The sequence below is a fragment of the Xiphophorus maculatus genome, chromosome 22 (genome assembly GCF_002775205.1).
Source record: "Xiphophorus maculatus strain JP 163 A chromosome 22, X_maculatus-5.0-male, whole genome shotgun sequence".
Taxonomy (NCBI): Eukaryota; Metazoa; Chordata; class Actinopteri; order Cyprinodontiformes; family Poeciliidae; genus Xiphophorus; species Xiphophorus maculatus.
The window spans coordinates 4,951,932-4,979,725 of record NC_036464.1 but is presented as its reverse complement, the minus strand read 5'-3'; the positions used below and the strand labels follow the sequence as shown (position 1 = coordinate 4,979,725).

Below are 27,794 nucleotides of genomic sequence, written 5' to 3'. Positions count from 1 at the left end.
ACTTTTAACGTAAACTTGTTGAAACAAAGACAAAATCCACTTCAATGTGTTAAAAATATTGATAGTTTTATTTATTTTAGCAAATCAGTTTAAAAAGTGAAACTCAGATTGAAATACTGCAGATTTCTTTTTTCTTTAATCGTTTTTATTTTAAAGTTTACGTCTTAAACCTCAGAGAAATTGCATTAAAACAATAAAAAATAGATATTATTACACTCCACAAGGAGGATAAAACACGATTATTGCTAAAAGAAGTTGTAGTTTTCTTAATGGAAAGTTTAGTGGAAGGAAAAACGTGAAGTGGAGAAAGGTGAGCAAGGCATATGATGGAATAATAAAGCAAAATGGATTTAAGTTTGAGGATTGTTACTTGAAACCAGGCCAACTTAAACTCAGATTTTTGAGCTTTATTTTATTTTTTTAAGTAAAGTTCCATGAATTTGAGGCAACTTTTAAATTCGTCTCTCCAAATAGCAGATAAAATTCTTTATATTCATTTATTATTTCCAATTTTAATTAAGGAAGCCCTTAATTTTGCATTCATTTATTTTTTACTTTGCCCATTTTTATTTATTATTTGTATTAATTATATATTCATTTATTTATTATTTGTTTTAATGAATTTATTTATTTATTTATTATTTTTGTAGCCTTTGCTCGATATGCATGTTGTAAATGTGCAGTTAAATGACAATAAAATCTATAATATAAATAATAAATTAAAGTAATTTACAGGCTTCCTGTAAACATTTAGATTTGTCACATAATTATGTTGATAGAGTCATAAGCTTTGCATGTGTTTTATTAATATAGTAACAGTTTTATTATGATGATTATTATATATTTAATATTTTCATATTTTCTCATGTTATTCCACATTTATTAGCCATTATTATTATTATTATGATTGTTATTTACTTAAGCTTGATTTATTGTTTTTTATTGAAAGTTGAATCTATGAATTGAACTTTATTTTTCTACAGCCATACTATAGTGTCACAATTTCTTTTATTTGGGTCAAATAAGTACCTCTTCATAAATAAATCTCAAAAAGTATTTGAACTTTTCAGTTTTTTACAATATTGTCTCCTCATTCCTACTGCATGGAAACACTGGAGCAGCTGAGTAACCCAAACTGTAACTTTTCTTTTTTAATAAATAGTGCAAGCTGGCTGAGATGACTGTTTAAGGGATTCATTGCTGCCTAACTCTTAAAACATGTGATCTTTAATGCAAAACATAGCAGAAATGAATAAGGGCGGGTTAGCAAATCATTAAACTCTGGGCCGGCCCTGCCTGGGAGAATTTGATTTGTAGCAGTGTGAAGGCGAATAAGAGCCAAGTCTCTAATCTTTTTCCCGTTAACACTTTAACTGGATCAGGCAGGGCTTAAGAAACAGCAAAGCAAAACTGTGGCTGGACACAAACAGCAGAACATGTAGTCTGTAAAATAATGCCATGTTTGTACATTAATATTGCTTATGGATGAGGATTAAAAAACGTTAAATGTTTGTCTGGCTCTCTGATCTGGGTTCTGCCTCACTGGCAGGCTGACACCAGCTTACCTCCCTCAGCTCAGATACAAGCGACTACATCTGTTAGTCTCTGCTCCATGACATGGACTTTATGAAGCACTAGAAAGTGCAGCCCAGTTAATACTGCCGGTACTATTAAAAACTAATAATAGAGGGGAGAACTCTGTGGGTAAATGGAAGGGAAATTTCTGAATCTAGTTTGAATAAAATGAACCACAACACAAAGGGAGTAAACACAAGGGAGAATTGTAAATCACTACAGTCTAAGTCAGCTACTGTGAGACATTAAGAGAAACCTCAAGCATCTTGAAGAGAGATTTGGCAGCGTCATTTTCTCTTGGGAAAGTTGACATTTGCGCGACATGAAAAGCGCCTGTCCGTCTCCTCAGCGGGCGTCCAACCGCAGCACGATTAATCTGGGTCTGGGCACTCAGCGGCGGGCTTGCGCCCCCTGCTGACTGGAGAGCGTCACTGCGCCCTCAAAGTTTTCTGTCCGGCAAAGATGTTTCACTAAACGTGGCACGTGGTTTGTAGGCTTTACTGATGTAGTGAAGTGTCTTTTAGACACCTGCTGCACAAACTGGAGATTTAATCACTTTAATTAGGAATAGGGCTTTTTGGTAATTTCTGGTAACTTATTCTAGTTAATTAGAGAGAAAATATAACCAGTCAAAATGAACTGCTTTACTTTGAGGAAACAACTAAATAAGCTTTTACGGTGACTCAGAATGGTCAACAGTATGTAAAAGCCCCAACACAACAACAAATGCTACAATGCAACAACAAAATCTACAACACAACAACAAATGCTATAACTCAACAAAAGTTACAAAGCAACAACAAAGTATACAGTACAAAAACAAACGCATCAATGCAACAGCAAAAAGTCACAATGCAACAGCAAAAAGCACAACTCAACTGCGTGTAGCACAATGTATCAGGAAAATCCACAATGAAACCTCAAAAATCACAACAACAACAACAACAAAATTCCAACTCAACAGCAAAACCCACAATGTAACAAGAAAGGTCACAAGAGAAGTTAAACTACAACTGTGGCTTGTCAAATGTGCCAAGAGTTTTTTTTTATATTAATGCACTAAACATGTTCACTAACTAACTTAGTGAAGTTAGTGAGTGAACTTCACTAACTAACTGAGGGTATCAGTTACTCTCATTTGGGTATATCTATGTAACTGGCAGCAGTGCTTGGGCTGGTCCTTAAGTCTAATCTATTAGATTAATATTAGGACTAAATGTCTAAGTTTGGGTAAAAAAGCAAGAAAAGTCAACATTTGTTATTTTTTTAAGCTTGAAACTGAGATGTTGTAATATTACAACACAGGGTCTTAGAATATTGACCCTAATTTTCATGCCACAGCATCCCCAGAGGTTTCCCAAGCAAAACATTGCACAACAAAAATATAATAGAGGATGATGCAATTTGGGGGCATGAGAGGGAGAATCTGTTTTCAAAACTAATCTTTTTCACAGTTTGCTAAAACTATTTACAATTTTTAAACTAGTTTTCTTATCAGACACAGAAAGAGCATCATAGTTTATATCCTAAGTTTTTTGTTTGCTTGTTAGCTTAACAATGAAGCTAAAACGTTGTTGAACAAAGACAAACGCGAAGATAAAACATTTCTACTTCAAAATCTTTTTTGTGAAGTGTTAACTCTGAGCTTTTTAAAAAAGCTTTAACTGCACTCACTTTGAATAATTTCAGGAGTAACAGCTTCCCCTCCCAATATGGCGGAGACGTTGACGTGTCTTTCAGACGGTCATTTAGCAATTCAAATGTTTTTAGTTAAAACAAAACATAATATCACTTGATATCAGGGCAGTTCCGGGTTATTGTGGTTTTACTTGATTTATTAAATTGCTAAACCTCTTAGGTTAAATATTTACTAGTACATTTAACTTTTTGCAGTGTGAAACGTTGCAAGAGTTGACCGTTGGAGGACGTAACGTGCCCGTTACGTTATCTTCGATCATTGTTGACCAATCAAAAATGAGCTGTCGTGTCCATAAGGCGGTACGGGAAGCTGCTTGGTCCATTATAGTTCCCAGCGCTCGCTAACAGAAAAGCGAGGAAACAACACCTTAGCGGTTTGCAGCAGCCACACCGATTACTTGAAAGTGAGGATTTGAGTTGGCTGTTTGTTTTCACTGTGGCTGAGTAGATGCTAATTTTGTTTAGCGGGATGTTTTGTCTGGAATTAAGTAATTTGGCTAGCAAATGTGCGTGTTAGCTAACGGTAATGTTTGTTTACCCTTCCGTTGGGCATTTTACTGTAACCACATGTAAACGGGACAGAGCTGAAGTCCGTTTTTGTTTATGTTTATCCTTGTGATGAACAGTTATTTCTAATCTTAGCCTGTATTTTTGTCAACAGGAGAGAAGCGGTTTTAGTTACATGGATTTACAGAGGAATATGCATTTCTCTCCCTTGCAGGATGAGGCGTCGTGCACAGTGGGGGGGTCTGATCCTCTTCCTGTCCTGCTCTTTTCTGTGTGCTCACTCTCAGTTGTCTCCACACCAGCAGCAGCCTCCTCCTGTAGTGGGAGGCTCAGCTCAGATAACTCGCCTTGACAGAAACATGGTGCAAGACAAAGAGTGAGCAACACCTCTGAAGTCCAGACACATCGCCCAGCTCACTGGATGATGGGCCAATTTCAGATTTTTCTCTTCCCTCTGCTCTCAGCCACATCATGGAGCACTTGGAGGGGGTCATCGACAAACCTGAGAAAGACATGACGCCCCAGGAGCTTCAGCTGCATTATTTTAAGATGCACGACTACGATGGAAACAACCTGCTGGACGGCCTGGAGTTGGCCACTGCTATTACACATGTACACAAAGAGGTAGGTGCATAAATAAATTAGGGGCTGAACAAAACAAAGCTACTACAATTTTATACATTTGTGTGATTAGCAGTGAACTGTGTGGATGATGTTGATAAATGATTTATGCAGTTAATACAAAAAGATGCCAATTTGTTTATTGGCATCTTGTATGAAAGTTGACATTATTACGTCTTAATTACAACTATTTAGAAAAACATGTTTTGTTTTGTTTTGTAATTGAGTTTTTTATTGATTCCCAATTTTACAAAACACAAAATCTTACCTAGAAACTTTGGTCTAGTTTCTAGTCCAAATATCTTAGTAGACTTGAAATAAGACAAAACCAACTTACCATACAGGTAACATTTCTGCGAGATATAAACATTATATTTGTTAAAAAGTTCTAGTTCCACTGGCAGATAATTTAACTTGGAACAAGATATTTATACATTTAATATAAAAAACACCTTTGTCTGGATCTGAATACTTAACAAGTTTTTTACCAAAACTTTTCAAGTGGCATCATTTTAACTTCCACTGGTTCATATTTATTAAGGGAATGCTGTGGTATTATACTTTTAGGCAATAAAATGTTTATTTTCTTATTTAAAATAGAAATTAAATTATTTGTTTATTGGCATCTTGTATTCATAATATTGTAAAATTGCATTAAAAAGGCTTAAGTGGTTCATAACAAATGTTTAGAATGTGCCAATTTTTAAAAATCTGATTAATAATCAGTAGATTGATCAGTTAGGAGTTTGACCCCGTAGTCATAACGTCAGATCTGAGCCCTTCTGTCCGACGACTGAAGCTCGATCAGTTCTTTAAAGGAAAGTGGCCTGAAATTTCTCTAATATTATGCAATATTTAAACAATTTTAGAAATCTGTATAGAGCACTAAACTTTTCTGTCCTGATATAAAAAAATTAAATACATTTTTCCTGTTTTTCCTGTTCTGAATCGCAGGAGAGAGGGGAGAACAGCCAGCCAATGAAGGAGGAGGAGCTCATCGCGCTAATCGACGACGTCCTGAGGGACGACGACAAAAACAACGACGGGTACATCGACTACGCAGAGTTCGCCAAATCGCTGGAGTAGATCGCCTCGCTGTTTCTTCGTTTTCAATTCTGAAGGAGAATCCTGAATGAGGGGAGAGGCGGCAAGCTCCGTCTTTCACGGAAATCATCTTTGTAATTTACAAAGCTTGTGACAGTTCTTTCATACCAGATGGAATGTAATTCCACCGAATTACAAAACTGTAGCCTTTGTACCCTGTTTTTGTAGATTGTGCCATTTTCAAAGGGTCAGTTTAACCAAATTATTTTTTTATTCAGACTTTAGCGGCCTCTATGCTACGTGTTTTCTACCAAAGTACGCCAGCCAGCCACTGTACTGCAGTAAACAAACCGATGAAGTAGTTTGGTTGAACTGACCCAACGGCCCAGTTCATTTCAAACTCATACGCACTATTTTAAATTAAATTCAACACACCAGCTGTTTGAGTCTCTGCGTTTAGGACCAAATGATTCCTTGTGAAGATAATTGGGCAAAAATGACGTTCCCACGCCAACAAATGATGAGCAAGTTAGCTGCGCCCCCTTCTGGTCGGCCGGAGGACGCAGGCTCTTAATCAGTCGCAATAGGAATGTATAGCAGAGCTGCATCAGATTCTGCGACACTGAATAAGCTAGACTGGAAGCACACTGGCAGACTCTTCTGCAGGCTGGAGTTTCAGGAAAGCACTTGAATGCAACACGATTCCTTCAGATGTTAGCTGCCTTTTTTTAAAACGCTCAGTTCAAACGCATCAGGTCAGGTTTGTTCAGTCCATCAGCGTTCGCTTCATATGGATGAACTCTATTTTCTTTTCTTTGTTTTTGCCAACCAGTGTTGATTCTTCAATGGGTTCTGATTGTGGAGAGAAATTATGTAAAGGTTGGGAAAAGGTTCGGAAATATAACTCTGGAATGTGAAAAGAAAACTGTTCTCTCTGTTACTATTAAGGTAAATTATGTTTGGTTCTGGAAAACTCATGAAATCAAATTTATTCTCTGATCTGCTTGGCTTTTTTTGTGTGATTTTTATTTTAATTTTTAGGGCTCTTTGAACTTCCTACGGAAAACAAGCGCGCACACACCTCCAAATTGCACATAATTTCAGCTGTGCTTGTTGCTATTTAATTGCAATTTTATCTACTAAAGAAAAACTTTTAGTGATGAGGATAATAAAAAAAATGTTTAAGGGAGTAGGTTTTATAATTTGATTTTAAATTATAGCTCTAATGTGTAATTGGCTTACAGGGATCAGTGAAAACAAAGATTTGTTACATTTATTTTGGGATAAATGTAACAAAATCAATCTTCTCACCTTAAGTCTGCTGCACAATAAGCAAAAAATGTTTAAATTAAATTATTTATGTACTTGTTAGGATATCAATGATTGTGCAAACAGGGTTTTTTAAGTAAAAAATCTGTTTCTTTGCCTGCAAAAAATGTTTCTTCTGCACAGAGGAATGTCAGATTTACTGTCACATGGCGAAAGCTGAAACTCCGACAAATCCTCAATAACAGAAAATTAAATAAAAATGAAAAACGTCCACAATTTAGATCACGGAGATCTCAAAATGATCACTAGAGGGCAGTGGCTTCCCCAGACATTTAGAACTTATGAATCAGAAAATTTTACTTTCAAATAAAGATGTATTTATAGCTTTTATACTGGCTTTATTTAGGAAGAATTGACATGTACAACAGGTGGGCTATGACGGAGCAAAATTGGGGCCATAAACTTTATCCAAAAGAAAAAAAAAAAACATTTGAAATTGAAAAATTATTTTGAAACTAGAAACTTGAAAACATTTGTTTAGTAACAGTTGTTTCAGCTTCACATCCTTGTTTTCAGTTTTAAAACTGTTTTTCAGTTTTGAAATTTTTAGAGTTTCGAAAAAAAATTTCAGTTGCCAATTGTTTTTTCCTTTCAATTTATTTTTCCAAACTGAAATTATTTTCAAAACTAAAACAAAAATTATTTGAAATGGAAAATCTTTTTTGAGTGAATAACAAGATCTGAAACTGGAAAGAACTTTGAATGCAAAATAGTTTTGAACATTCCTTCAGTTTCACATACTTTTTTCAGTTTCAAAAATGTTTTCAGTTAAAATTTTGTTTTAAAAAAAGTTTCAAATAATTTTTCAGTACCAAAATAATTTTTTTGTTAAATCTTTTTTTTTTTTTTTTTTTTTGCTTTTGAACTTAACAATTATTTTGAAACTGAAAAAAATTATTTGAAACTGAGGGAAAAAATTAAACCAACAAAAAAAAAAAAATTCATTATGACATCCCTCCCTGCCGCCCAATTTTGAAACTTTCAGCTGCAAAGTTTCAGAACTTTTTATTTTAAGTTTCAAAATAATCTTTCTTTTTTAACAATCTTTATGGCCCCAATGTAGCTCCGTAGATCTCCCCTTCCCTTTCTAGCTCCAGGGGGAGGCCGTCTCCAGAGGCTGCATGGAGCCCAGGGGGAACATGGGTGACGGGAGGTTGGTTCTCAGCGAGCCGTACCAGTCATCGTGCTGCCGCTGAGGCGCTGGCTGTGGCGGGCTGCCGGGACACGGACAGCGGCTGACTTGGGTTTGGTGGCGGGAGTACGGCCCGGGCGGCAGCATGGAGGACAGGTGCGGGATGTGGGCCAACGGCTGTGGGTAGTACTGTCGAGGCATGCCGGCCATCAGCGTCCTGTGGCCCGTCATCACACCCACCGGAAAGACTTTCTGGGAAGCCCGCTCATGTTTGCGCTGTTTGGCTCTTCTGTTCTGGAACCACACCTGCCGAGACAAGACAACAGTAGCTGCGCGTTCATTAACCATCTACTTGCGCAAATTTAAATTACGAAAATAAATTAGCTTAATGGAAACACGGCAATTTTGAAATAACACATCATGTCACACGAGTCACGTGTTCAACAGCTGGATATTACTACTGGCGAAAACGACAAACAAGACCACAGGAAGTAGTAAGAGGATGATGGTTTGTTTTTGTTTCCAGACAGATCACAGCATTTAACAGTTAATAATAATGATAAAAAAAAATTGTGTACTACAATTTCCCCAAAATGCCACATTCGTAGCCGCTCCCAAGTATAAGGAGTTTGTTGCTCCCAATGCCTGAATGATGGCTGAATTATTATATGTAATGTGTCTGATTATGCCCATAGCTGCCATGATTTTTAATGACTTATCACATGAACAACCTTATTAGTATGTGATTTTAATTTCATTTCTAATTTAATGGAAACATCGTAATTGCGAAATTGTGTTTTTTGACATTAGCAGACACCAGACAAAAATTTCCAGACATTTGTAATGAAAACACATATGAAACATTTTCCAATTGATAAAATCAATTGCTACAGAAATTGTGCAAATTCCTGTGGACCAAACAATGCTGCACCTAAACTCAGAGATGAATTTGTCAAATAAATTCAGGCTCTGGCTTTGTCCCACCTGTACGCGAGCCTCGTTGAGTTTGGTGACGCGCGCCAGCTCCTCCCTGCAGTAGATATCTGGGTACTGGTTCTGCTGAAAAGCCAGCTCCAGCTGTTCCAGCTGCTTGTGGCTGAAGGTGGTGCGGTGACGCCTCCTGGCAGGAGACGGGTAGGCTTTGCCCCCCCTGCTGATGCCGGCGGCCATGGAGGTCTCTGACGTTGCTGCTTTCCTCCCGGGCTCACCTATATCTGCTTTCAGAAGCAAAAGAGACTGAGGCTTTGCCTGGAAAAGACCTTCATTTTTACTGGAGACAATTCTCCAGCTCCTATTTCTTGACTTCCTTGGCGAATAAGGAACAAAAAAAAAAAAAAAAACACAACAACCTTCATTTGTATTAGTGCAAATCACCAAAAAGGAGGGATTAGAGTGACTCGGCAACCTGAGAGCCGCGGAGATTTGGCCGCCTAAAGACAAGCTCGTGAGAAAAAGATACCAGAAACTGGAGGATTTGACCAAGATTATGTCAACAATCACTGATGAAGGGGCCAATCTGTGGAAATGGGGGAGTGAGGAGTCCGTTCACAACACTGCTTCTGTTGTTTAGTCTAACATTTAGGTTGTTTTTTCAAAATATATTCACAAATTTTCATTTTTAAGAACATAACCCAACACAAAAGAAGAAGAAAGTTACACATTTTCATCATTTTATTGTCCAAGTCTAAGAGTTAATAAATGCTGAAGACAAGATGGTGGACAAGAGTTTCCATATGTATCCAAAGATGTCAGTCTTGTATTCCAAAATAAGCTTCCTCCACCCAAAAATAGCAGACGACTTATTGGAAATAAAATATTCTTTCAAGCATGAAAGCTTAGAATATCATACAACTTAGACTTACTGTTTAGTTTTCAATTGGAGTGCAGTAGAAAACTACTGGTAACACCAAAATGAGAGTGTATTTCTGGAAAAAAGTGTCAGTTTTTCTCTTAAAATAACTGCAATTCAATGTCCTAACCAAAAACTGATAGAATTACGACCTAAAATAGCTGAAAACATTGATCATTTCTACAAATAAATCAGTCGGAACTAACGGTTTACACTCTAATTTAGCTGAACACTTTCAAACTAACTAGTTATTTCAATAAAATGGTCACAGTGAACCAGAACTTTTACACTTAAGGTCAAACCAGTTGTTGTTAGTAGCACATTTATTTGCTTTTTCGACCAACCTGCGCTCGAGCTCACTGTAGCCATGTCAGAGTAAAGTTCTGCAAAGTCTTGGTGGCTCCGTGGTGTTGCACCTGCAGCCTTTATGTGGGCCATCGCTGCAGCTCTGCATCCCAGCAGAGACGCTCAGTCAAAATTAAAGTCCTGCGTCACGCCCATCTCGCTTCCTTCACTCGGTCTCTGGAAGCCAATAGGAACTGGAAACCAGCATCACTGGAATGAAAGTAACCAGTTACAGTTACTTAACAGTTACTTTTTGTGAAAAAATACATTATTCTGGGTGTAGTTTTACTTTACTTTTCCACTTGAGCAACATTACTTTGAAGTAACACTTCGGAATAAAAATCATAGAATGTTTAACCAAACAGAAACACACTATTTATGTCAGAGTGAGACTTCTTGTTTGCATAAACAAGCTTTATTGTATTTTCTATCCTGCTGTCATTTTGAGGGCAACCAAATATACAGGAACCAGTCAAAATTGTCACTGCACTGCAAAAACACAAAATCTTACCAAGTATTTTTACAATAGTTTATAGTATAGTGTAGTTCAAATATCTTAGTGCATTTTAAAAAAGACAAAACTAACTTACAAGTAACTTTTCAGTAGACATAGGGGCTTGTTTTAAGTAATTAATTCCTTAATAGTAATGAAAAAGTTCTAGTTTTACTTATTATTTCATTTATAATGTGTGAAAAATGTCTTGTTGCCAGTGATACTTGTACTTTAAAGAAAATAATAATATTGACTTAAATCAAGCTATTTTGGTGAAAAGTTACTTGTAACTTAGCTGTGTACCAGTTCATTAGCAGCTACATTTTAAAAAACCTGATACGATGTTGTGTTTTTGCAGTGTGGATGTCTACAGTGTTGGATCTGTCAGGTTTTTCTACACTTATGGGTAAAATTGACTTATTTTGTAACCTGATGAAGACAGGTTTACTCAAACTACTGCAGATGAATTAAATCAATGGGTTTAAACTCATAATGTCAACATAATGACATCATAATGAGTAAGTGGTCGTCTTTTTAAGAAACTTCAACCATTTTAAACATTTGGCTTAAGGTCTGTCTGATTCTTACATTTGAAAGAAGAAGACACACTGTGTGACCACCAGGTGGCACTGTTTGGTCAACTTGTGGCAACCAAATGAAAAGGCACATCTAGGAAATGTGTTCAATCCATTATTTTGGAAGAGGATGTGAGGCGGTGAGTGTGAAGAGTCATGACAGGGCTGCAGAGAGGCAGTTGCTGCTCAGCATGAAGCATTTCACTATGTAATGCACTGGCAGCACAAACTTCTCCATGTGTGCGGCCCTTTAAATTGTTTTTGCTTTTGCTTTCTAGTCACCTGAATGTTTCTGTATCAAACAATCTGAATAGCAAAGATAACCTGAGTAAATACAGGAAGTAGTTTTCATGTTATGATTAGGGATGAAACGATTAATCGGATTAATTGCAATTAATCAATTATTGAAATAATCGTCAACTAATTAACAAAAAATCTTATCAAGTATTTTTGGCCTAGGTGCTAGAGCAAATATGTTAGTACACTTAAAAAAGACAAAACTAACTTACAAGTAACATTTCAGCAAGATAAAAAGGCTTGTTTTAAGAAAATAATTTCTTAATATTGATGAAAAACTTGTTCCAAATGTCGTATTATGTGTGAAATAGTCTTCCAGTGGAACAAGCATTCTTTCATCAATATTAAGGCATTACTTACTTCAAACAAGCTCCTACCTCTTGCTGAAAAGTTACTTTTGAGTTAGTTTTGCCTTATTTCAAGTGCACTAAGATACAATGTTTGACAAACTAGATCAAAATTACTTGGTAAGATTTTGTATTTTTACAGTGTAGCAATTCATTAATCAATATCTACTCAAAAAATGCCTCTTCCTAAACCCCCCCAACATATTTAGAGCAACAATTAAGCCAAAAGTGTACAATATATATATATATACATTTTGCATTTAAGATAAAAACATCTTTGTTTGTACATATGTTTAACCAAAATCACTCAACTTCACATCTTTCAAATTTACTAAAGGAATGTGATATTTTTGCATTTTAGTCAATAAGATGCATACTTTTTAAATTTATTTAAAAAGGGAATGGAATTATTTGTTTATCTGCATATTTTAATGTATTTATTATATTTTATAGAAATGACTTAAGTGGTTGAATGTGCAATATGCTGGATGTGCCTTTTAAACAATTAATCGATTAATTGTAAGAATAATCGATAAATTAATTGATTACTAAAACAATCAGTTTATTTACATCTTTTAATGTATTTTTAATATCATATAAAAAAGCTTAAGTGGTTTCATAAAAAAATCTGTTGAATGTGTCATTTTAAAAACACATTCAATTAACAAATTAATCGTCAGAATAATTGATAAATTATTCGATCACTAAAATAAGTTGCAGCCTTGGTTGACTTAGGCTTGAAAAAGGTTTATATGGTTAAATGAAAAATCTGTTGAATGTTCCAGTTTTAAAATACGAAAATTGCTCAATTGTCTGAATAACGATAGATTATTCAGTTACTAAAACAATTGCTAGTTTATTTATATCTTTTAGTGAATTTTTAATATTGTATAAAAGGCTTATTTGGTTTAATGAAAAAGCTGTTGACCGTACCATTTTAAAAATATGATTAATCGTCAGAATAATCGATTAATCGATCACTAAAATAGTCGTTAGTTGCAGTCCTAGTTGTATCTAAACTCTTGCTGCCTCTTTGGTTTCTTGTCCAACTCCAGAGGTTCGTGTGACTCACTTTGAGCAGAAATCAGGCTCGAAACGTAGACAGGAAACGTGTCAGACAGCAGATTGCAGCTCTCCCTCCGACCAGAATCCTCGCCAGGGAAGTGAAACAGACAATACTCAGCGACTGAATGACCTATTGAGGTAGCGAGCCCGCAGGAACGCCTGTTACATATTAATTCTCTGGTTGAAACGACAAATGACCCTTGAGACTGAACAAACGTCTTGAGAAAGTCCCTGCCTTGTTTTCTGGTTCTTTGCGGGAGAACATCTAATTTGATTCCTTGTGACAGCCTGTGAGGGCCAATTCCTGTGTGTGTGTCGTCAAAGAGCCCCGTCCTGCCTGGACTGTGAGTAATTGTGTGCACGCTGCTGCCAAGCTCGCTACGCGTCTTATATTCTGCTCACATGTTTCCTGTCCCAGACAATGACTCGACCACAATCCCCCAAACCCCTCAGACAACAAAAAGCCCAAGAAAACGGCATGACTATGGTTCTGTTTAGACTTCTGTGGGAATTAAAGCTGCAAAAAACACACAAATAAATCAAACTTTTGAAGGTTTGAATTATACATAAAGGAAGAAAATCATCAATGCTTTCCGTCTTTACACATTAAAATCCAAAACGTGTAGCGTGTGAATATACAACCCCAATTCCAATAAAGTTGAATCATTGTGTAAAACATAAATAAAAACAGATTATGATCATTGGCCAATGTTTTTCCACTTATATTCAACTGAATTCACTACAATGACAATATATTTAATACTCAAAATGATAAACTTCATTGGGGTTTTGTGCAAATGTTCACTTATTTGGATTTTGCTGCTTGTGTCCCAACTTTTCTGGGATGCACTGCATGAGTTTCTAAATGAGTGAATATTTGTAAAACTACATTTAACTTCTTTGTTTAAACATTCAATTGAATATTGGTTGAAAAAGCTTGTATTGTAAATGATTGTTTTCTGTTTCTATTTATGTTTTACACAACATTCCAACTTCATTGGAATTGAGATTTTTAATAAGACCGTCTGATACTATATAAAAAAAATTATAGTAAACAGGAAAGAGGAGTAAACATGCAGTGACACATGTTCAGACATCATGACAATTTAGCATCAGATGTGTCTCACTGATCTACTTCCTGTCATATTATCCTAACCTGCGATGCAGAAACTGGTAAAATATGAAAAATGTGACTCAGTGAGCATGTGTACACGCATTAACACAGAACAGAACCCAATGCCTGTTAGTGTAAGGAAATAACATGCAAGTCATATTATCCTGGGTGCTCAGTTTCAGGGGTTGTGCATGCACACGTGCCCCGGTGCACACAGGCCTCTGCCTTTGAGTGGCTCCGGCTGGGCCCAGTATGGACACAGAGGAAATTCTTCCCTCCCATTTTCCCGGGACTGAACTGGGAGTGACCTGGTTGGCAGACAGACAGCCCCAATGGAAGGAATGTAACCCAACTCCCCCCACCAGCTCACCCTCCGCGCCCCGTCCAGCCAGTAAGCTGGCCAAGCTGTGAGAGAAACACCCAGCATGTGGGGTGAAGAGAAGCTTTTGGCATCAGCGTTAGATCAAAATGAATTTCTTTGGGGGCGGGAGGAAACGTGTCTTTGTTGTTTGTTGGATTTTTGTCAGATCTTTATGTGAAGAGCCCAAGATGTCATGTTACAAAAATAGAAAAAGAACAGAAAAAAGAACTGAATCTGAGTCTCAAGGAATGTCAAAGACTAGAGCTGAAACAATTAATCAGATTAATCACGATTAAGCTGCTAAATTACAATTAATTGATTATTGAAATAATTGTCAGCTAATTTAGTAATCAATTCATTTTTAACTGGAGCGTTGACCCCTTTGCACGTGACGTCACGGTCTTCAGAACGCCGCCCACTCCGCCATGATGGATGTCAAAACAACCAGTGCGCTGCTGTCAAAAACAGACATCTGTAACCTAATATCTCTTTTATTTAGTTGATTTCACTTTAAAAATGGGCACAGGTGCTGCGCGGTCGGCTGCACAGACTGACAAGGATGCAAACCAAACTTGTCAATTTATTTTACAACTTTTAATGAGGAACGATCCCGTGGTGATGGATATCAGCTGTCAATCATAATGACCCGTCGGTGGAATGGCGGGTTTGCAGCGAACATGTTTTACAAGGTTTGAAGATGAACATTCATATACTTTATAAGTAAGTATTATTAGAAAGATATTAAATATCGCATTATGGAGAAGGTGTGTCCAATGATTGGTAACCATGGAAACAATGCCACACCGTAGCCTAGCATGCATGAAAAAAAGTGGTTAGCATCTCCTCTTTTGTACGATTTTAATTCTGCTCCGGTGCAAATTCATGTGGTGTGAATTCACTACATGATTTATGTGTAATCGATTAATCGTTAACTGGAGTATACACACTCAGAAAAAGTCCATTTGCTTTGAATTCAGTCAAAGTCGGTAATTTGATCAGGGGGGAGGAGGTACAGAAGGGTTTCTAAACTAGCTATTTCCACCGTCTGTAAATACCGCCATCTATGAACCCAGCCAGGTGTGTTACGGTCACAGATCAATTAGTTGGACTCAAACAAGTAGAAGCCATAAATAAACTGGCAAAAATAACTTTGGAAAACATTTTCAGTTGCCCTGTTCAATTCTCTCATCCCTCACTTTCTATCTCCGTCATGGCGCCTCTAATGATTAAGTGACGTACAGTACAGACCAAAAGTTTGGACACAACTGTGTGTCCAAACTTTTGGTCTGTACTGTAGTTGCAAAGGGTCAATAAAGAGTCACAAAAGGGCCATGCAACAACACAGCAACATATTGAGAGCAGCAGTTAAGCCAAAACTGTTCAAAAAATATAAACATTTTGTATTTAAGATTAAAAACATCTTTGTCTGAAAACCAAAACTCCTTGAGTGGCAGTTTTAACTTCACCTGGTTCACATTCACTAAAGGAATGCTATGCTATTGCATTTAAGGCAATTAAAAAATAGATTTTTTTAACTTAAAAATAATTTGAATTATTTGCTTATTTGCATATTTCATTATTTTATATATAAAAAAAAGGCTTAGAGGGTTAATTAAAAAAAATCTGTAGATTAGCTAAAAACGTGTCTGTGTTGTTAGTTGGCTATCAGATTTTTTTGCAGACTGAAGAGTCCATGCTGTCATATTACAAAAACAGTAAAAGAACAGAAAAATGTCACTGAATCTGAGCCCAGGGAAATACAAAAAACTAGGGATTAATCATGATTAATTTGATTAATCGTGATTAATTGATTACAGAAATAACCGTCAACTAATTTAGTAATCAATTAATCATTAACTGGAATATACAGACTCAGAAAAAGGCCATTTGCTGAAAGAACAACATACTGAGAGAAGTAATTCACAAAATACTGTACAATGTTTATATACATCTTGCATTTAAGATGAATAAAACTTTTGTCTACAAAAAGGTTTTAGCCAGAACTCCTCTAGTTGCATATGGTTCAAATTTACTAAAACGTACTGTGTCATTGCATTTTGAGAAATACAATGCTTATTTTCTCATTTAAAAAATGAATTAAATAATTTGTTTTTTGCATATTTTAATGTATTTCCAAAATTGTATAAAAAGCTTTAGTGGCTAAATGATAAATCTGTAGAATGTGCCAATTTTTTAATATGATTAATCATGAATATTCAATAAAATAATAACTAGTGATTGTTTGTTGCAACACTTAAAAAGGTATAACTTTTTCATTTAAAATTAAAACAGGTTTAAGCCAAAGCTCATCAAGTTTTATAGTTTCAGCTACATCCAGTTCAGATTTACTAAAGGAATACTGCAATATATTTTATGCAATAAAATGTTTATTTTATTATTTTAAAAAGTAATTTAATTATTTGCTATTTGCATATTTCAATGTATTTCTCACATTGTATAAAAATGCTTAAAAAGTTAAATGATAAATCTGTAAAATGTGACTCTGTTTTCTCATCCTTTTCAACCATTAAAAGTATTATTTGGACGTTTTTTGTCATACTGCTTGCTTACTTTGCTTTGAACTGCTTTGAACAGGCTGTAAAACACCTGCTGCTCAGGTGTTTTACAGCCTGAATCAAATCTTCCCGCCTGTCCTGCAGAGTTTTGGGCTGGCGTGCTGGATGAAGTGGGAACCATTATGACTCGGCAGCTCCACCCTGCATGGTACTCTGTGTTCTTTTCTGATGAAATTCAACGCATCTAGAAGGCGATATTATCCCGCACCCTGGGAATCTAATCTTCCCCAGCTAAAGATACGAAGCCAACACAGACAGCCTGGAGCTGGACGGGTTGTCTCCTGGTGCTGCACATGCAAAGGCGATAAAAGTGAAGCAGCAAAACGCAAAGCGTGTTCCACTTTAATTTAAGCTGCGTTGTTGAGTGATTGGGATCATGGTGGCGTGTGGAAGCTTGCCCTGACTGCAGTCTGTGACATTTGACTGTCTGGCGAGGCGGATTTCTGAGAGCTGTCCTCCTCCAGACTCCCCTCGGCGGTGTCCACTTTCCCCCTTGACAGCATTCTGTTGGCTCCGCCGGCTTCCTGTGGTCCTCCAAGGCGCTCCTAGACATGATAGCTGGAAGATTATCCACTGTTACAGAGGCACGACCTGGAGGAGGGAGGGAGCGCAGCAAAGGTATAATTATCGTCTTTCTACATCTCTCTCCACACCTTGGTTTCCTAACTATGACTCTCATGATCCCTGCGTGACTCAACCACGCAACCCGAACGGGGTGAACATTGTGGGAAAAGTATCTTCTCTTTCCACAGAACTGAATGTGTTTTATTGGGGTTTTACACAACAGATCAATGCAAATAGTTAGTAATTGTGAACTGGAATGAAAATGACCAAACACAAAATCTTATAAATATTTTATGTCTATTTTTATAGTGTGAATAACTTAGTTCACTTGAAATAAGACAAAACTAACTGCAGCGAGATATAGGGGCTTGTTGTAAGTCAATATTTTTTTTAGTATTGATTTTAAAAAGTAGTAGGTCCACTAGCAGATTATTTAACTTATAACAAGACATTTTCCCATGTGATATGTGAAACAATATTAAATGTTAATATCTCGGTACACTTGAAAGAGGACAAAACTAAATGACAAGTGACTATAAGAGCTTATTTTAAGTAAATAATTCTGCAATATTGATACAAAAAGTAGTTTCACTTGCAGATAGTTTTCACTTACTAACAACATTTTTCTATGTTTAAGTGAAACTGGTACTTTTTCAACAATATTTTTCAATAAATTAATATACACTGCTAAAACACCAAATCTAGATCAAAAAGTGTCAGAATATTTTGGGCTAGATTCCAGTGCAAATATCTTAGCACACTTGAAATAAGACAAAACTAGCAGAAAAGTATGTTTTCAACAAGATATAGGAGCTTGTTTTAAGTCAGTAATTCCTTAATATTAATTTTAAAAAGAAGCTCCACTAGCAGGTTATTTAATTTCTAATAGGACATTTTCAAACGAGTATTTTTCAGCAATATTAAGGTATGATTAATACTTTAAAACTGCAAAAGCACCAAATCTTATCAAGTGTTTTTGATTTATTTTCTAGTGCAAATATCTTAAAGGAACCAAAATGAGACAAAACTAACATAAAAGTAACTGTTCAGCAATATATGGGAGCTAGTTTTAAATCAATACTTCCTTATTTTTTTATTAGAACAGCACTAGTTTCAGATTATTTCACTTCTAAGAAGACATTTCCCACAAAATGAATTAATCCTACAGTGATTTAAGTTTAAGTAAATAATTTCTTAATATTGCTGAGAAGTACTAGCTCCTCTTAAATCGTCCCCCCCATGTTATAAGTGAAATAATCTGCCAGTAGAACTAGAACTGGGTTACCAGGCGACTGGCTGGGCTTGGCTGGCGTTGCTAGGTAACGATTTTGAAATAAGTGAAACAATCTGCCAGTGGAACTAGAACTTTTTCATCAATATTAAGGAATTGTTGACTTAAAACAAGCTTCTATATCTTTCTGGAAAGTTACTTATAAGTAAGTTTGTCTTATTTCAAGTGTACTAAGATATTTGCAGTAGAAACAAGAAAAAAAAATACTTGGTGGATTTTTAGTTAAAACATGTCTCTTTTTTATTCAGTAGGTAGAAAATAGGGAAATTTAAGAGTAAGAGTAGAAATATTTTATAATAAAGTTATTCAAGCAAAATGAAAAAGTACAAATCCTACAAAAAGTATCCCCCCCCCAAAAAAGTTACTAAAGTAATTGTAGCTGAGTAAATGTACTGTAACCAGTTAGTACCCACCTCTGTTCCTGTGTGTGTTGAGGAATCTGTGTAGTCTCAAGTCCAGCGTTTCTCTTAAACACTGCGGTATGTTATTCAACCACATAGACTCCTTCATCTAGATTGTGTAGGTTCTGAAAAAAGTGAGTACTGTATTTACATTTTTGCGTAGAGACAGGGGGCGGCTCGTACGGAGGACATGGTGAGTTTGGTAGGCAGAGCAGAAAGCCTCTCAGTGTTTCAGTCTGCTTGTGGTCGAGTCTTTTTTGCAGCAGGAAATGACCGAACTCGACACAGAGGCTAAAAATAATGCCCGTTGTTAAGGGAGAACAGAGCCAGAGAAGCAGCAGAGTACAGTAAATATTATTTCAATCAAAACCACAAGCCCCAAAACCGCCCGCCTCTTTTTCAGATGAAAGCCCAGCCTGGAGCGAGGAGGAGGGGGCGTAAAGTTTGGGTGTTGGTGCGAGGGTTTAAGCAGAGCTGCTGGTTCTTTTCTACCTTCTTCCTCTGAATTCACTCTGTTAGCAGAGAAAAAGCCGTGGCCGTTTGGATCAGAGCTGCCTGGCAGCACTGCAAAAACAGTCTGACCAAGAGCTTTGGGTCTGGATTCTAGTGCAAATATCTTAGTACGCTTGAATTAAGACTAAACTAATTACAAGTAACTTTTCAGTAAAATATAGAAGCTTGTTTTAAGTCAACAATTCTTGAATACAGAAGAAAACATTTTTTCCCAACCGCAAGAGTAACTTGTGATAATTAGCTTAAAACAAGCTCCAATATTTTTGCTGTAAAGTTGCTTGTAATTTAATCTTGTCTTACTTCAAGTAAGATATTTGCACAAGATACTAGAATTTAAAAAAATCCTTAAGATTCATGAAAAAGTTCTAGTTCCATCGGCATATTTACATATTTAAGAGTAAAATATACATATAGTACAGTTTTAGCTTAAATATGGCTTAATTATGTTACCTTTCTCAGCAAATTGCCTTTTTTTGAGTCTGTATACTTCAGTTAATGATTAATTGATTCCTAAATTAGTCTACAATTATTTCCCTAATCGATTAATCACGATTAATTGTTTCAGCTCCAGTCTTTAATATTTCTTTAGACTCAGATTCAGAAAATCTTTTCTGCTCTTTTACTGTTTTTGTGAAATGACATCAGACTCTTCAGTCTGTATAGAAATCTGAGGGCTAACAAACAACACAGACACGTTTTTCGCCCAAGGAATTAATTTTTATCTAACCCTGATGCAAAAGCCTCTCTTCAATCCTTCCTCTAGTAGATCTGAACCGGGTGAAGCTAAAGCTATTGCACTCGCGAAGCTTTGGCTAAAACTTATTTACAATGTTTTTTTAATCTTAAATGCAAAATTTAGATATATTTCAGGCATAAATCATGCTCTGAATATGTAGTTTTTTCTTGAGTTAGCGACTAATCGACTACTAAATTAGTCTATGATTATTTTAATAATCGATTAATCACGATTAAGGTGATTAATCGTGTGCTAGTTGTAAGTTAGTTTTGTCTTATTTCAGGTCCTCTAGGACATCAGCAGTGGGAGCTGGACCAGCAGTCCTTGGTCAGATTTAGTGTTTCTGCAGTGCACCCCTCCTCTCGCTGCGTAACCTTCGCGCCGCCAGGCTCCACGTACCCCTGGCACTCAGCGGTGCCCGGGCTAAGAATGGAGCGCTCCTCCAGCTCACGCGATGCGGTGTGGCAGAAATTTACTGCAATAAAAACCGTGATTGGGAAGATCCGAATGAAACCTGCGAGGAAGAAGAAGAGGAGGAGGAGGAAGCTGGGTGGGGAGCGGGACGCCCCCCCCCATATGACCCCAGCTAACCTGCCGACCCCTCCCAGTTATGAAACACACGTTTTGGCCTCGTCTGTGTTCTCTCACACTCTGTGCTTCACCCTGGCCCCCGTTTTTTTTCTTTTTTCTCTGAATCCTGTTTTCATTTAGCACATGGCAGCGCTCCATCCAACTCCTCAGTTTCCCAAACCAAAAAGCTATTTCCTGATTCCCTCCTTCATTCATGTAATTATTCTGCTGGACTCGGGATCCTGGTGCTGCCTTTTTATTCCCAGCTCAGCCTTTTCTGAACCGAGGTGACATCACAGGCTCAGTGGGGCAAAGGTCACTGGAATCAGGTCAAAGGTCAGGACTGACTCTACTCATGTACAGTCAAGAAATTAGAATGTGAGTCTTGTTTGTCAGATTAAAAGTACTTTTACGCAGCTATTAAACATACTTTTCATAAAGTTCACATTCCTGTACTCAAAATAGTTTGTTTTTTTATTGGTCTGATTCTAATTTTAAATGTCATGTACACTGCAAAAACACAAAATCTTACCAAGTATTTTTGCTCTAGTTTTTAGTGCAAATATCTTTGTACACTTGAAATAAAACAAAACTAACCTACAAGTAACCTTACAGCAAGATAGAGTAGATTATTTTAAGTAAATAATTCCTTAATATTGATGAAAAAGTATTAGTTCCACTGGCAGATTATTGACTATTATAGGAAATAATCTGTCAGTGGAACTAGTACTTTCCTTAAACAAGCTCCTATATCTTACTGAAAAGTTACTTGTAAGTTAGTTTTGTCTTGAAATGTGACATTTGCACTAAAACTAGATTAAATACTTGGTAAGATTTTGTGCTCTTGTGGTGTATATTAAGATATTAAAAATATCTTTCAGAATCATGTAAAAGTTCTGGTTCCACTGACAGATTATTTTATATAAGTGAAATAATCTGCCATTGGAGCAAATAATTTTTCATCAATATTAAAAAATTATTGACTTAAAACAAGCTCCTATATCTTGCTTTAAAGTTACTTGTAAGATAGTAAACTTGAAATGAGACAAAAATAAGATATTTACACTAGAAACTAGACCAAAATGTATTTTTTGCATGCATATTAGTTGACGTTTATTTCAAGGATCGATTAATCATGATTAATCGATTCAGTCCTAGTTGACTCGTATCATTTCAAATAACTATTTTCTTCCAAGGAGAAATTTCAAGCCAGCACAAGTTGACTATAAAAAGTAAACATAAAGCACAAACTTAAAAAAAAAGTAAATATTTATGAGTGGTAAACAAATGTGGTTCATTTGAAGCATTTAAAGCATCAGTGCTGGCCGCTGCACTCACAATTGTGCTTTTTCTGCTCATTTATCACCCAAAATGCAGATAAAATAAGTTCAATGTCTGTGGTTTTAACCAAACAGAACGTGTAGCAGTTTGATGCCTGTGAAAACTTTAGCATCTCTTCGTTTTCAGCCAGATCGCATTTAGATTTTCAGTATTTCAAGTTAAAATCATGCGGTCAAAGGGCGAGAACATGAGCTTAGCACGCAATGATTCACCGCTCGGTTACATGTTAACAGTCACATGGTTAATGTGTTGAAGGCTGTTGGTGAGGACTGTGTGATCACTCCATAAATGACCGCATTGTTCCCACACACACACACACACACACACGCACACACACATAGATTTAACTGTTTATACAACACTGATTCCAAAACTCTCTGGTAAAAGAGCAACTCGTTTGTTTTTAGGGCTCATTTTAGCAGAGTTTACGTTTTGGTCTTTCCGCCATCTGCTAGTGTTAACCGTTTTAAGCTGTGATAAAAACGGTCAGCATGTGCTTCTTTAGCCCCATAAAACAAAACAAGTTTAATTCATTCACAAACTGCTGCAGGGCAACGACACCAACCTCACCGCAGGTAGGTCATTAAACCCAAAATCATGTCTAAAACTTTAAGATTAAATGGTGTCCAGCAAGAGTAGCAATACTTCACCAAATAAAAGTAAAAGGTAGCTGTCAAAGAAATTACTCATAAGTAAAAAAGTGTTTGGTAAAAATGCAACTCAAATACTAAGTAACAGGTCAAAACATAAAATTAGGCCGTCAGATGGACCAAAATATAAAATTACGTGGAGATTTTGGTATTTTAAAGGTCAAATAAAAGTAATTTATACAAATAAAATAACAAAACAAACATTTTTCCAAATCAATTTCAATATAAAAATGTAAAAACCTGCAGGTGTCCATCTGTGTTTGGTGATTTTTTTTCCTTTTGGTTAAAATAAGTTTGTTCTTCATTCAGTGAAGTTACTCACAGTAGCTAGACTATCCAGAAATTTTACACGAGAAATAAAATTATTTAAGCAAAAGTGAAAAGTAAAAGTCTTTTTTTTTTCCCAAAAAAGTTACTCAAGTAAATGAAATTAGTTATTGTCCAACTCTGCTATTGAGAAAAAACACCATCCACTAGCTGCTGTTTGCAAATGTCGCTTGTGCGTCAGATCTATGGTTGTATCAGAAACGAATGAATACAAAGGTTCCACCCAGAACTTTATTATTTAAAGAAAAAAAAATCTTTTCAACTGATTAATCAAAATTAACATGTTAAATTCAAGTTAAGTAACTAAAACAGTGATGCTGTTAGTATAATAAATTACTCCTCTCTGTTTTCTGTCTTATAACCTGGAATATGAAGAGATGTTACCACTTTGGACATGCAAAGATATTTTATATTACCAGTTATATAAACAAGAAACTCCAAAAACAAACATTATTTTGAGCTTCCATAACCATTTATCCAGGCTACTCTTCAAATTACTTTACATATCTGTAAAAAATTACAGCCATTTTTAAGTAATATCAAATGTCAAGATGAATTGAGGAGTGTTGCTTCAGCAGCAGCTCTGCTCCTAAAATCTGATAAGATTTGCTTTGTGTTTCAGATAGTATGCATGTTTATTGGGTTTCTGTTCAAAACGCTGGAAGGAACTGGGTGGGATATAAAAATCACTTTGCCTCATCGTCTACAGGAATAAAAGTGAACTGGTAGATTGAGGGATAACCTCAGTGATCTTTACCAATACTTACTTTTCTTATCAGCAGCTAAACGTCTTGAGTTTACAGTCAGTAGCAGACAAAGCAGAGACTTGTGTCAGCTTCTTCTGGAAAAACTGGTTAGATAAGAGCGAAGTGGCTGGGCTGAGATCAGCGGATGCCCCTGAGCTAGTTCTCCGACACAGAGGAGTTACTCAATGGCCTGTGGTTTTCCTGGGCAGCTCCCATGCAGGATGTGAAGCCGAGCTTTGTTGAGAAACGAGCAGAGAGTGCCAAGGACTTTTTTTTCTCTTCCACTGAAACAAAGATTACAAGAAACAGCAGCTAAATTTACTCTCTGCAAAATTCCAGAAAAGTATGCAGGACAGTACCGGTTCTGAGTGAAGCAAAGGGAGGATCAGAGCGAAAAGTTGAGGCACCATCATCTGGATCAAAGAGGCTCGTATGCAGAGGAGGGCAGAGTACCCAAAAGTATACTCAAGTAAGAGTAAAAAAGTATTTGGTAAAAACTCTACTCAAGTTATCAATTATACAGTATTTAAAATTACATAATCAAACTAACCAAAACATAAAATAAAGTGGAAATTTTGGTGTTTTTTAAAGACGAAAATTACAATATTTCATGTAAATAACGAAAATAAAATCAGGCAATTATTTATATATTTTTTTCAAATCAGTTTCTTTCAATAAAAAACTTATGAAACTTTAACAGAAACTACAGGTGTGTGTCTGTGAGTTTCTGGTGAAAACATGTTTGTTTTTCATTCAGTGGGTAGAAAATCCAGAATTTGAATCAAGTAAGAGTAGAAATACCTCATAATAAAATTACTCAAGTAAAAGTAAAAAGCTCAAATACTCCTAAAAGTAGTTTTTGTCAAGAAACATTACTGAAGTAAATGTAACTGAGTAACTAGTTACTGCCCAGCTCTGCTCGTCTGTTATGTTTAGGTGGGTGGTGCAGACTCTGCTAGACATAATAAAACATGTCAGCTGCATGTAAACAGCATATGTGGACTGAGGGAGTGGATATGCCAGGGAAAATATACATCAACACGTTACCAGGCCGCCTGGGTGGGTCGTCCTCGTGCAGCAGCTGTGAGTCAGCAGGGAGCCGAGCAGAAAGGGTTGCTGTGACAGTGGAGAGGCGGTTCAATCTGAGCGCCCGTTCTCAGTCCCAGTTATCCTGGAAGAGGCCCTGGGGCCCAGATAAAGAGCCTTCAGGCTCCTCTGCGGTCACCCTTAGCTGATTCACACTTCTGGGAAAGCTGAGTCAGAAGAGAAACCGCAGAGGAGGCCTCCTTCCTGCGCCTTCCTTTCCCTGTTGCTTCCCACACTGAGCTGAAGGAGTGTTAGTAAGGCTGCATTCACACCGCAGGCCTTAATGCTCAGTTACAACTTTTGTTTTGTGAAATCAGGTTTTTTTCCTTTTTTTTGCATGGTCGTTCAATTGTACGTGATCTCCAGTATGTACTGCAAACAACGTTAAAGTATTCACTGGAACACAGACTGCTACAAGAGATCTTTTCTGCCAACAGTCATCAATAACTCCAAAGAATTTGACTTCATATGAGCTACAACAACATTTAGGTTCTCTTCTTGATCTATAAAGTATGTTTGAATTTAAGAAAGCTGTAAAATTACAAAAATATGTGTTTAAAAGGGATAAAATTATTGAGATTATTATGCTGATTAATCATAATTTAAAAAATTGTACATTCAACAGATTTCTGTTGAAATCTGTCAAGTATCAAAACACCCCTAGCGTCACTGTCTGGTTTTCTGGGTAGCATGAAAGAAAACAAACTTCTGCAACATGTCTGTCCAGAAGATAATGTACAAATGTTGGAACTAATCAATCAAAGCCGTTTGAATTGAGTGTTTTCAGCTGCTACATAAGAAGCAGCTTATTTGGACAGAAATGGAATTACTTAGATTCATTTTCTAAACCATTTTTTATCCTCATCGTCAGCAGTAAATTACATGATAAATTGTTTAAAATTCGCATTTGGATGATTTTGTACTTCCATTTGGGTTTCTATTGCTTTTCAAAACAGTCCAAGTCAATCAGATGGTTTTCTTTGGGCATAAGTTAATCTTTTTTGGTGTCTGGAAAATTTGCTGTGTCAAAAACCTCTAGAATGTAAAGTCACAAATCAGCAGGCACTGCCCGTTACCTAGCAACCCCAGCAGACCTCTGCTGTCCCCTAGCAATCCAACTTGAGCTCCAGGACAAGGAGCTCAAGTTGGCTCCTTGTTTTATAGAATAGAATAGAATTACTTTATTCATCCCAGCAGGGAAATTATTTCGCAGTTACAGCAGCATAGAGACAAGACACACAACAACCACCACTGAGTAGCAATTGTAGACAAAATAAAAATAAAATATAACATGCTGTCAATATAAAAAGCAGCTTAGAGCAGTCCTTGCAAAGATTCAAAAAATGCAGATACAGAATGTATATGTAATATATGTACAGCAAGTGTGCCACAGTGCAGTTGTGCAAAATTGGACTGATTGGTGCAGAACAGTGATTTAGCTTTTATTGTGCAGTGAGATGGCATGTGGCAGGAAGGATTTCCTGTATCTGTCCCTACGACAGCGGAGCTGGAGCAGCCTATGTGAGAAGGTGCTCCGCTGTCTGTCCACTATGTGGTGGAGAGGGTGCTGTTTATTGTCCATAATAGACAGAACCTTCTTCAGTGTCCTCCTCTCCACCACAGTTTCCAGGGACTCCAGCCTTAGTCCCAGTACAGAGCCAGCTTTCCTGATGATTTTGTCTAGTCTATTAGAGTCGCTGGCTCTGATGCTGCTTCCCCAACACACAGCAGCAAAGAAGATGGCACCGGCAACAACACTGTGATAAAAGGTCTCCAACATCTTGCTGCTTTTTACCGCTGTATGCTCTTTACAACGGCTGCTGGAAAAGACAGGTGTTTTGTCGTTGACTTACCATCCAGAAATCCCTTGCTGCATTCTTGTTGGTTGTGTAGGATGCTCTACTAATGCTTTTCAAAGATGTGTGGTTGTATAATTCTTTATGCAGCCATTTTTATGTGCAAATGTAAATGCTGAGTTGGGGGCGTGGCCAGAAGCAGCTTATTTTGATTTAAAGTGACAAGACGCCCTAAAACAACTCATTCTAGGCAGAACTGGCCAGATTAAATTCTCATTATCTAAGAATAATTTTGTTTTCTATAGACCATAGACCTATCCTAGCATGTCACCTGGCATAACAGGTCACCTTTAGCTAACATGAAGGCAGTGTGAGCAACTGTTCCACTGTGCAGCCTGTGGTGGAAACCCCTATTTCTAAATTCAATTAATTACAGAGTGACCAGTACTTCCAGCACCAGTGACCCTGGCATTTCCCTACCGTAAGAAAATACAGCCATGCCCCAAATCCCATAGGTCTGCCACAAGACCTATGTGAACCCATCACTCTCCCGTCCCGCTGCCTCCATGATGGTGCACCAGCCACCGCAGAGGCCATGGCTCCATTTCCGGGCCCCATAACTCCTCTACCGCACTGCCTCTGGCTGGATGAGGAATGAGGAATTAAATATAATGCTCTCACGTCAAGTCCACGATGCAAGCGAGGGAACGAAGAGGAAGGAATTTGTCAGAACCCCGTAAACACATCCGTGGATTTGTCTCCTGGTGCCAGTTCCCTGAGCGACGAGGGGTGAGAGTACGCAGTCCGGGGTTTACCTAGAGGACAGCCAAGCAACAATGATACAC

General features: G+C 36.9%; 3 protein-coding genes across 4 annotated transcripts in view; 1 reads left to right on the top strand and 2 right to left on the bottom strand.

Annotated features, from left to right (window-relative positions):
- Positions 1-1,904, bottom strand: part of ttc7a (tetratricopeptide repeat domain 7A) — a 48,692-nt gene extending 46,788 nt beyond the window's left edge. The window contains exon 1 of the mRNA XM_005795245.3: positions 1,832-1,904. Within this exon, the coding sequence (XP_005795302.2) occupies positions 1,832-1,888 (57 nt within the window). The 5' untranslated portion in view covers positions 1,889-1,904. The remainder of the gene's footprint in view (positions 1-1,831) is intronic.
- Positions 1,905-3,570: 1,666 nt separating this feature from the next.
- mcfd2 (multiple coagulation factor deficiency 2) lies at positions 3,571-6,444 on the top strand. Its single transcript, XM_005795163.3, has 4 exons — positions 3,571-3,677; positions 3,995-4,156; positions 4,245-4,404; positions 5,356-6,444. The coding sequence occupies exons 2-4, from the start codon at positions 3,996-3,998 to the stop codon at positions 5,485-5,487; spliced, it is 453 nt and encodes a 150-aa protein (XP_005795220.1). The 5' UTR covers positions 3,571-3,677; position 3,995; the 3' UTR covers positions 5,488-6,444.
- A 1,247-nt stretch (positions 6,445-7,691) lies between these two features.
- On the bottom strand, positions 7,692-13,307 carry LOC102218417 (homeobox protein prophet of Pit-1-like). Of its 2 annotated transcripts, none has more exons than XM_014469644.2 (4): positions 12,885-13,307; positions 10,100-10,310; positions 8,891-9,123; positions 7,692-8,212 (listed from the first exon to the last, which is right to left on the bottom strand). In XM_014469644.2, the coding sequence occupies exons 2-4, from the start codon at positions 10,191-10,193 to the stop codon at positions 7,862-7,864; spliced, it is 678 nt and encodes a 225-aa protein (XP_014325130.1). In that variant the 5' UTR covers positions 10,194-10,310; positions 12,885-13,307; the 3' UTR covers positions 7,692-7,861. The 2 variants fall into 2 exon arrangements, with proteins under 2 accessions (XP_014325130.1, XP_023183639.1); XM_023327871.1 differs by having other exon boundaries at positions 8,891-9,120.
- Positions 13,308-27,794: the final 14,487 nt, after the last annotated feature.

Coding starts and splice junctions, on each gene's coding strand:
- mcfd2 (XM_005795163.3), top strand. CDS start 3,996: ATGAGGCGTCGTGCACAGTGGGGGGGTCTGATCCTCTTCCTGTCCTGC. Junction 4,157..4,244: donor AACATGGTGCAAGACAAAGA/GTGAGCAACACC, acceptor CTCTGCTCTCAG/CCACATCATGGAGCACTTGG. Junction 4,405..5,355: donor TTACACATGTACACAAAGAG/GTAGGTGCATAA, acceptor TCTGAATCGCAG/GAGAGAGGGGAGAACAGCCA.
- LOC102218417 (XM_014469644.2), bottom strand. CDS start 10,193: ATGGCCCACATAAAGGCTGCAGGTGCAACACCACGGAGCCACCAAGAC. Junction 9,124..10,099: donor TACAGTGAGCTCGAGCGCAG/GTTGGTCGAAAA, acceptor TGCTTCTGAAAG/CAGATATAGGTGAGCCCGGG. Junction 8,213..8,890: donor TCAACGAGGCTCGCGTACAG/GTGGGACAAAGC, acceptor TTGTCTCGGCAG/GTGTGGTTCCAGAACAGAAG.